The sequence below is a fragment of the Nerophis ophidion genome, linkage group LG12, assembly GCF_033978795.1.
Source record: "Nerophis ophidion isolate RoL-2023_Sa linkage group LG12, RoL_Noph_v1.0, whole genome shotgun sequence".
Lineage (NCBI taxonomy): Eukaryota > Metazoa > Chordata > Actinopteri > Syngnathiformes > Syngnathidae > Nerophis > Nerophis ophidion.
In genome coordinates, this window is record NC_084622.1 from 9479322 (window position 1) to 9489830 (window position 10509).

At 46.0% G+C, this 10509-nt stretch overlaps 1 protein-coding gene across 1 annotated transcript; it reads left to right on the forward strand.

Annotated features, from left to right (window-relative positions):
- Nucleotides 1–3232: 3232 nt before the first annotated feature.
- On the forward strand, nt 3233–8154 carry lrrc4.2 (leucine rich repeat containing 4.2). Its single transcript, XM_061916786.1, has 2 exons — nt 3233–4320; nt 4433–8154. The coding sequence occupies exon 2, from the start codon at nt 4554–4556 to the stop codon at nt 6537–6539; it is 1986 nt and encodes a 661-aa protein (XP_061772770.1). The 5' UTR covers nt 3233–4320; nt 4433–4553; the 3' UTR covers nt 6540–8154.
- Nucleotides 8155–10509: the final 2355 nt, after the last annotated feature.

Consider the following 10509-nt stretch of genomic DNA (forward strand, 5'->3'; position numbering starts at 1 on the left):
CTTGAAGTGGCTGGTTTACATTTATAATCATGGCTATTTGTATACAGAGCTACATTCCCAGCAGCAGCAAAACAACGAATACATGTTTGAATGTGATATTAATATTGTACTGCATACCGGTATTGGTACCGTACAGCAATACTAATGAATCATATTCGGTACTATACCGCCTCTAAAAAAAAAAACATCCCCCACCCAAGCCTCGTTATTGTTATGACGTGTAATTATTGGTTTTAAGAGCAAAGGAGCATGTTCGGCAGCGCACAATCATGGAGTACTTACAAGCAGACACGGTGTGTGGACAGAAAAGGGAGAACGGACGCATTTCGGCTTAAAAACTAAAGATAAAGGTGAAGTTATAACACTGAAACACCCTCAGGAAGGGATGCTTTAAAACATGGCTAGTTAGCTATGAGCTAACATTTATCCACAGTCTGCAGTGTTTTGGCTACTTCTAAATCAGTATTCCTGGCCTCGATGGCGTCAAATAAAATATGTTTTTTACATCTACTATTATCACTGCAGGACGAGGAATAGCTAAACATGGTTCACTTCACGCCGTAGCTCACCGGCGTCAAAATGTAAACTAACGCCATGGTTGGATCTACACCTGACATCCACTGTAATGATACCAAGTACAGGAGAGTATATAGTCACTACTACTATGATTACATCGATATTTTTTAGCATCACAAAATATTTTTGTTTATAAACTCAGTAAATACATCCCTGGACACATGAGGTCTTCGAATATGACCAATTAATGATCCTGTAACTACTTGGTATCGGATTGATACCTAAATATGTGGTATCATCTAAAACTAATGTAAAGTATCAAACAACAAGTGATTATTACATTTTAAAAGAAGTGTAGATAGACCATGTTAAAAGGGAAAGTAAGTCGATTTTAACAGTAAATGAACAAGTCAATTAATAATTCATTTTCTACCGCTTGTCCTTAATTTTGACAAATATTGGAATGGAAAATGAAACAATATGCGATGAGGTGGCGACTTGTCCAGGGAGTAACCCACCTTCTGCTGGAATGTAGCTGAGACAGGCGTCCCCGAAAAGAACAAGCGGTAGAAAAATGGATGGACGGGTGGATGGGTGTTAATGCATATGTCAGCCGATTAATTAGGAGCATACTTGCCAATCTTGAGACCTCCGAATTCGTGAGATTGTGGGTTGAGGTGGGGGGGCGGGGTTTGGTGGTAGCGAGGGGGGCATATATTGTAGCATCCCGGAAGAGTTAGTGCTGCAAGAGGTTCTGGATATTTGTTCTGTTGTGTTTATGTTGTGTTACGGTGCGGATGTTCTCCCGAAATGTGTTTGTCATTCTTGTTTGGTGTGTGTTCACAGTGTGGCGCATATTTGTGACAGTGTTAAGTTTTTTGGTAAAATAAAGCAAACGACACAATTTTTTGTGGTCCACGTTATTTAGAAAAGTATCGAAAAATTACCGAAAAATAAGTTGGTACCATTGTGTACGTACACACACACCCTCTTCATCGACAACTCCCCTTATAGCAGGGGTGTCCAAAGTGTGGCCCGGGGGCCATTTGTGGCCCGCAGCTAATGTTTTACCGGCCCGCAGCACATCATTCTACAAATACTAAAATATGTATATTTTTTTAAACAACAAAAAGTGGAATAAAAGAACAAATTGGTGAAATGCAACAAGAAAAACTTGCATTGTTGACTCTAATAAGACAATTTTTAAAATAATTTCTCAAAAAATAATAATGAATAAAAATCAATGTTGCTATAAATTATTGATTGATTTAAGGACAAAAAGGACATAAATACAACAAAAATAAAAACATGAAAAATATGAAAATTTGAAAAAAAAATCCATACTAATTATATACTAATACTAATTATACTAATTATCCTATTGATTGTTGTTGTAAATATACTAAACCAATTACAATATATATTATCTGAAGCTGATATAGAGATTTAAGTGTTCAATGAAAAATAAAATAAAATAAAATAAAAGCATGACCTTTTTATGAGTGGGGCAGTTTTGGAACCCCAACTGTCTTTGCTAAAAAAAAAAAATAATAATAATACATTCTAATTAATTTTGCTAGGAATAATTGACCTATTTAGGGATCCAATTGCTTCACATCAAATATTCCACTTTAAAAATCTTTTTGGGAAAAATATTGTATATTTTGTATTTTTGACCCAAAAAATAGGGTTTTGACAAAAAGCTTGTAAAATGTAATAAAAATAATGAAGTAGAATTAGAAATTTAAGGGTTTAATGAAAAAAATATTATATGACTTATTTTGAACCTTTTTCAAGAGTGAAACCCTTCTGGGTCCCTAAGACCTAACTTGAGGGAGCCCCAACAATTAAAAAAAAAATGGTTTATTGTATTGGTTTTGAAAATGAAAAAATTTCACCTTGGCCCCCGGGTGCTTTGATTTTTCTGTGTGCGGCCCTCAGTGGAAAAAGTTTGGCCACCCCTGCCTTATAGTGTACTCCTCTCACCTCTTTCGCCAAGGACGTGGACACTTCAGCCCCAACTCTCCGTCTTTTTCCGTCTCCCAGTTTGTCTCTCTCATCTTTGGAAGAGATAACAGTGCGCTTTCATCTTCCTCCTCCCTGAAGATAAGACGACTGCCCAGCAGAGCCAGAGCAGACGAGTCAGCATTTCGGTCCTCCTATGATGTCACCCCGCCCCTTCCGACTGAACTCACACACACACACATCTACTGTACATACACTGTGAAGTGTCCCCCCCGGAATGGGGTAGAAATGGGGGGAACGGGACGGGGGCCAAGGCTGCGGGAGGGGACATCCCACGACCCGGAGTGCAAGGTCCTAGAAACAGACTTTGGAACGTTCGACCCTAGTTTGGATGATTTAGGAGAAAGAGCTGTGCACAGATAAAAGAAGGGAAAGAAAAACATTTGGGAGTGGGGAATAGTATTGGGGTGGGGGGTGCCGAGGGGATGGTGGTTGAAGGTGTTAAAAGACAGGAAGACTGCATCAAACCAATGCACTGCTCTGAGGCGAGCCGGAGCAGCTGAGAGGAGTGCGTCAGCAGTACATTCACGTTCCCACTGAAGGACAAAGGGAGGGGGGCAGAGCAAGCGTCTTAGTTGCCTGCGACGCACATGGGGGGGGGGTGATTGGAGCATAAACAAGAAGAGAAGACTGGGATTAGGATGCTGCTGCTGCCCGCTTGTGTGTGACGGTGTGCTGCCTGTTTGGAGCGCCTGCATGCCGCCGCCGCCACCGCCGCCTCCTTCTCTCCGTCTCCCTCCCATATTCTCTCCTTTGCGCACTCTATCTTCCCCTTGCTCTTGATCTGTCACTAGTTCTCTCTCTCTCTCTATCGCTCTCTCTCTCGCTCGCTCTCTCGCCGTCCGAGTCAGGCGACTGCAGCAGTCCACCAGCCAGCCAGCCAGCCAGCCGGGCGAACACATGGTCCGACTGACACAACTTACTACCTCAGACCAGCCCCCCCCCCCGGCGAAGAAAACTATCAAATAAGCGAGAGGAGGAACGCGACTTTAAAAAGGAGAACCGGCGAGCGGAGGGAAGAGCCGCCAATCCCTGTTTATGGATACGGAGCTGACTTTTTCACACATCCATTCGCTCTCTCTCTTTTGCTCCTGAGGACAAGCACGCTCCCTCTCTCTCACTCTTCTACAGCCTTCCGCTAAGCTCCAGCAGTGCAGCGCATCCTTTATTCCACAACCGATACCCCCCCCCCCACTCCGTGCTGCACCACCATCTCTCACAACACCCCCACCGCCCTCGGGAGGAATAGCCGGATTACTGCTAACTGTGCGCACGGCAGCCTGCAGCCGCTCTGACCGGGGCCAGCCCCGACGCCGAGAGAAGAGGAAGCGAGAGGGGAGGGGAGCGACTGTGCCTGGCGTTCGTTTGCCTTTTTTTTCCCTGTCTCTCAGTCTCTGTCACAACGGGGCTAATCACCAGCCGAGCAGCCCCTGGCAAAGTCATACTGAGGGAGGTCTGGCCACCAAACCAGGCGACCAGGCATGTATCGGGAAACAGTCGGACCGGGATTTTTCTGTGGTCGTTTTTTTTTTAAGTACATCGTAGACCAGTTTTGCCCGCTGAGAGACTTTGGCCTGGTAAGGTTATCCGGGGTAGGATATATTTGAGCACCTTGTGAGCCTCACTGGCCTTACCTGAGTGCTCAGTCTTTACTACCAGGAGCCATTTTGTACCCTCAGCCAATCAAGGGCCGCTGGCACTCAAAAGAAAACTAATTGATGCCCCTGCGACCGAAAGATGGACTTTATAAACAAATGAGACCATTTTCCAACTAATGAGGTAAGTCTATACTGTTCTTATTGAAGCTGTTTTCCACAATTCATCTCGTCTTAATCTCTGCTCTCCTCGCCTCTCTCTCTTTCTGCTTTTGGCGCATTTCACATTGATGCAGCATCTTCCTGCACTGTCGATGGAACTCGGGAGCCTTGAGTTGCTCCAGCCAGGCTAGGGTGATCCGTCCTCTGGTGTGTGCCGTCTCCCCCCACCATGCAGAATAATGTGCTCTCCACATCATGAGTCCTTTGGGCCAGGTTAGTGTGCAGCCTACCTGGAACATAGCCCTGCTTGCCGTGCTCTCCCTCATGGTACCTACCCTCAGTATGTGCCAGTCCATCAGCCCAGCATTGGGTTCAGCCAACCCACAGAACTGTCCAGGTGCGTGCTCCTGCACCAACCAGCTCAGCAAGGTGGTGTGCACTCGCCGAGGCCTGGTCTCGGTGCCTCCCAACATCCCAGCCAACACCAGGTATCTTAACCTGATGGAAAACAGCATAAAGACCATACAGGCTGACACGTTCAGGCACCTGCATCACTTGGAGGTACTGCAGCTGGGCAGGAATGCAATCAGGCAGATTGAAGTAGGGGCCTTCAATGGCTTGACCAGCCTCAACACCCTGGAGCTGTTTGACAACAGGCTGACGGTGATACCTAGTGGAGCTTTTGAATACCTGTCCAAGCTCAGGGAATTGTGGTTGAGAAACAATCCCATCGAGAGCATCCCCTCTTACGCCTTCAATCGCGTCCCCTCGCTAATGAGGCTTGATCTTGGAGAGCTCAGAAAGTTGAAGTACATCTCCGACGGGGCCTTCGAGGGCCTTCAAAACCTCAAGTACCTGAACTTGGGCATGTGCAGCCTGGGAGAGTTCCCCAATCTTTCACCTCTTGTGGGACTGGAGGAGCTCGAAATATCAGAGAATGTTTTCCCAGAATTGAAACCTGCGGCCTTCCACGGGCTCAAGAATTTACGCAAACTGTGGATTATGAACTCCGCCATCACCACAATCGAGAGGAATGCGTTTGACGACATCACGGCTTTGGTCGAGTTAAACTTGGCTCATAACAATCTGTCCACGCTCCCCCATAACCTCTTCACACCACTGCAGTATTTAGTGGAGCTCCATCTGCACCACAACCCTTGGAAATGTGACTGTGACGTAGTATGGCTATCCTGGTGGCTTCGAGAATACATTCCCACCAACTCCACCTGCTGTGGACGCTGCCACACCCCGAGTCATATGAGGGGACGGTACCTAGTCGAAGTGGACCAGACCACGTTTCAGTGTTCGGCACCATTTATACTGGATGCTCCCAGAGATTTGAACATCTCAGCAGCGAGGGTGGCGGAACTGAAGTGTCGCACCGCTGCTATGAGCTCTGTCCGATGGCTCCTCCCGAGCGGGACTGTCCTGACACATGGATCGGTTCACCCGCGGATTTCTGTCCTCAACGACGGGACTCTAAACTTCTCCAATGTTCTGCCGTCAGACACTGGGGTCTACACTTGCATGGTGAGCAACATGGCGGGCAATTCCAATGCCTCAGCCTACCTGAATGTCAGCAATGCCGAACTCAACACATCAAATCTATCCTATTTTACCACCGTGACTGTGGAGGTTCTGGAACCAACAGTGGAAGAAACCCCAAAACCCAAACCCACCGCCCCGGCCTCGCCTTCCGTCTTCAAACCCGTCTTCATTTCAACACCAACCGTGCTGTTCCAAAGCACACAAACGCCAAGGCAGGTGTCAATACCTACTGCCAGAAACCCCAGTGGGCCCGCTGCGAGCCTGGATGAGGTCATGAAGACCACCAAAATCATCATTGGCTGTTTTGTCGCTGTGACCTTGCTAGCAGCGGCCATGTTGATAGCGTTCTATAAGTTGCGCAAACGGCATCAACAGAGGAGCACAGTGGCCGCGGCCAGGACCATAGAGATCATACAGATGGAGGATGAGGTTCCTCCAGTTCCACCCACATCTACTGGATCTAGCGGCTCGGAGGAGACGGGGCTAGTAATGCCGACGTTAGTCGAACACAACAGCCACACCTTTAAGCCGGGCTATGTGTCTCGCCAAGCGGCTTACGGTGCCCACTGGACCCAGAACAACACTCTTCACCGCTCAACCAGACAGCATCACAGCCACATCAGCACCATAGCGGATCCTTATATCATTAAGACTACTCATGGAAAAGAGAAGGTTCAAGAGACCCAAATATGAATTGTGTTCCCCACAGATCTACCACCGACTCGCCCCAACCTCTTGTCCGTGTCGTAGAACGCACAAAGAAAAGAAAACGTTCTTTTGTACAGAAGTGCAAAGAAGAGACACTTCTCGTTTCTTGTACATGCCTATATATAAGTATATCACGTGGGGGAAAAAAATACAAATATATATATATATATATATATATCTATATATGAGACTACCCGGCAGTGGTAAGACATGCAGATTCTATTAGAAAATCAAAAAAAATGGAGACTATTTTCTAATAACTGGTAACCTCTGTTGAAAGATTGCTTTAGGGACCGAGGGTGTTCATGCAGAAAAGGGTTTGTTTTGGACCATGTCTAGGATGCAGTGAAATATCAATCTTTATATAAAGCCCCGTTTTTTTTTTACTGTGCCAAATATGATATGCAATAAAATGGTATTATCTCACGAAAGAAAAAAAAAAGAAAAATGACTAGATTTGGACCTTTTGTGTAAGGATAGCAGTGTGGTGGCACAGAGAGAACGTGCGCTCTTCAGTAGCTCACAGCCAAATGCTTTTGGACTGCAGTGCATTTCTGCGGCTAAGGTTCACCCCGCGTTCGCTGATGTCATGCTTTGATCCTGGTTTTATCTCGACATATTAATTACGCGTGCTCGCAGCACATCAGATGAACATGCGGACAAATAGCTGTTGTTGCCAACCCTGTACTTTGTTCTGTCATTGGTTGCATTTTTTTTTGTGTTGTTTTGTTCCACCTTTTCGATTTTTGGCTTGTGTAGTGTTTAGGGCTAATTTAGTAATGCATTACAGCAGTTGCCTGACTTGTCTCTGCAAGGGCTCATTCTGATGCTAATTTTTCAGCCGAACTGACGTGCGGTGCAGTGATATACAGGGCTTTGCGGACCATTTTGCTTTTTTTGGGGGGTGGGGGGGGGATTGACGTTGAACACAATGAATGTCTGTCTGATACCCGGGGCTTTTCCATGGACTAAATTGACTTTGTTTGACCAGTTTATTTTCGAGGAACACTATTTTTATGGAGAGACAACAACACCAAACAAAAAAAGGTGATGAAAAATAAAACATTTTCGTTTGTATTTCTTTAAAGAGGAACACTTTCATTGGATGTCTCTTGTGTGTAATTTGTTTGACAGTAAAGAGCGGGGACAGGATTGTAAATCTACCCCAAAACCCTCCATCTTACGTTCTCCTATGCATTTACTCGGTGTCTGCATGAATGGCTCTTTAAGTAACTGGTGTACAATGCTGCATTATACCCCACAGTGGGGCTCTATGCAGGTCAGCTAAGGCTCTTGGTCTTTGAAGCCTCCCCTTAGTTCTCCTTAGAATATTCTCTATTTTTCCAGTTTAATGAAATACAGTCTTGGTCAAAAGTACATAATGTCACGGCTGTGTTGCGTTTCTAATAATGTCTACAACTCTTAATTTTTTGGGATGGAGTGATTGGAGCATACGTTTGGTTCTCTACTTCACCCTTCCCGATAAGGTCTATTCAGGTGTACTGAAGAGGAGGCTACCCCGAATAGTCCAACCTCGGATTCAGGAGGAACAGTGTGGTTTACGTCCTGGTCGTGCAACTGTGGACCAGCTCTATACTCTTGGCAGAGTCCTTGAGGGTGCATGGGAGTTTGCCCAACCAGTCTACATGTGCTTTGTGGACTTGGACAAGGCATTCGACCGTGTACCCCTGTGGGCGTGCTCAGAGAGTACGGGGTAACGGACTGTCTGATTGTGGCGGTCCACTCCCTGTATGATCAGTGTCAGAGCTTAGTCCGCATCGCCGGCAGTAAGTCGGACCCGTTTCCAGTCAGGGTTGGTCTCCGCCAAGGCTGCCCTTCGTCATCGATTCTGTTCATAACTTTATGAACATAATTTCTAGACGCAGTCAGGGCGTTGAAGGTATCTGGTTTGGAGGCTGGAGAATTAGGTCTCTGCTTTTTGCAGATGATGTGGTCCTGATGGCTTCATCTGGCCGGGATCTTCAGCTCTCACTGGATCGGTTCGCAGACGAGTGTGAAGCGACTGTGATGAGAATCAGCACCTCCAAGTCCGAGTCCATGGTTCTCGCCCAGAAAAGGGTGGAGTGCCATCTCTGGGTTGGGGAGGAGATCTTGCTCCAAGTGGAGAAGTTCAAGTACCTTGGAGTTTTGTTCAGGAGCTAGGGAAAAAGTGGATCGTGAGGTCGACAGACGGATCGGTGCGGCGTCTTCAGTAATGCGGATGCTGTATCGATTCCTTGTAGTGAAGAAGGAGCTGAGCCAGAAGGCAAAGCTCTCAATTTACCGGTCGATCTATGGTCCCATCCTCACCTATGGTCATGAGGTTTGGGTTATAACCGAAAGGACAAGATCACGGGTACAAGCGGCCAAAATGAGCTTTCTCCGCCGGGTGGTGAGGCTCTCCCTTAGAGATAGGGTGAGAAGCTCTGTCATCCGGGAGGAACTCAAAGTAAAGCTGCTGCTCCTCCAGGACCCAGAAGAGGTGGTTCGGTCATCTGGTCAGGATGAACACAAAAGCCTCCCTAGGGAGGTGTTTTGGGCACTTCCAACCAGTAGGAGGCCACGGGGAATACCCAGGGCATGTTGGGAAGACTATGTATCCCGGCTGGTCTGGGAACGCCTCGGGATCCCCCGGGAGGAGCTGGACGAGTGGGTGGGGAGAGGGAAGTCTGGGCTTCCCTGCTTAGGCTGCTGACCCCGTGACCTCAGATAAGCGGAATAAAATGGACGGATGGATGGATGGGTTCTCTACTCTTGGTCTCATTTGGGTCTATTCTTGTTTCAACTGACATCTCATGGACAGAAATAAAACCTTCTGAAGGAAAGTTCTGTGGTCAGACGAAACTAAGATGTTGCTGTTTGGCCACAATACCCAGCATTATGTTTGGAGGAGAAAAGGTAAGGTTTGTAATTCCAGGAACACCATACCTACCGTCAAGCTTGGTGGTGGTAGTGTTATGTTTTGAGCATGTTTTGCTGTCAATGGAACTGGTGCTTTACAGAGAGTAAATGGGACAGTGAAAAAATTTTTCAGGACAACCTAAAATCATCAGCCCGGAGGTTGGGTCTTGGGCGCAGTTGGGTGTTAGAATGGCCTTCCCAAAATCCTGACTTAAACGTAGAACCTTTATTTAACCAGGTAAGAAACCCATTGAGATCAAGATCTCTTTCACAAGGGTGACCTGGCCAAGAGGTCAACAGCACATGTCACGGAGCAGTTTCAAAACAGTAATACGTTAAGACATACAATTTTAAAATACATTAAAGAGAACTGTAAAACAATAAAGATTTAAACCTTTTTAAAACACAGGCACTGTGCAAACGTCTCTTGCTGTCTGTCCCTCAGGACAGAATGAAGGCTCCAAATGGAAGTAGTTCAGTGAGTTTCAGTTTTGTCTGCAATGCATTCCATGCTATAGGGGCAGCATTGCCAAAAGCTATTTTTGCTCAATTTCAGTCCGTACATGGGGAACATGTGTGGACACTGCTGAAGAAACAAGTCAATGTAAGAAAACCAACACATTTAGCTGAACGGCACCACTTTTGTCAAGAGGAGTGCTCTAAAATTCAACCAGATGCTTGCCAGAATTTTGTGGATGGCTACCAAAAGTGACTTTTTGCAGTGAAACTTGTAACCAAATATTTACATTGATGTATGTATACTATTTATGAATTTGACCCAAATTTGACCCATGAATGTCTTGTGTGACCAATGCGTTGGTTTTCTGACATGGACTTGTTCCTTCAGCATTGTCCACACAATTAAGTCAGGATTTTGGGAAGGCCATTCTAAAACCTAAATTCTAGCCATTTCTATACCACTTTTGACGTGTGTTTGGGGTCATTGTCTTGTTGGAACACCCAACTACGCCCAAGACCCAACCTCCGGGCTGATGAGTTTAGGTTGTCCGGAAGAATTTGGAGGTAATACTCCTTTTTTCATTGTGCCATTTAC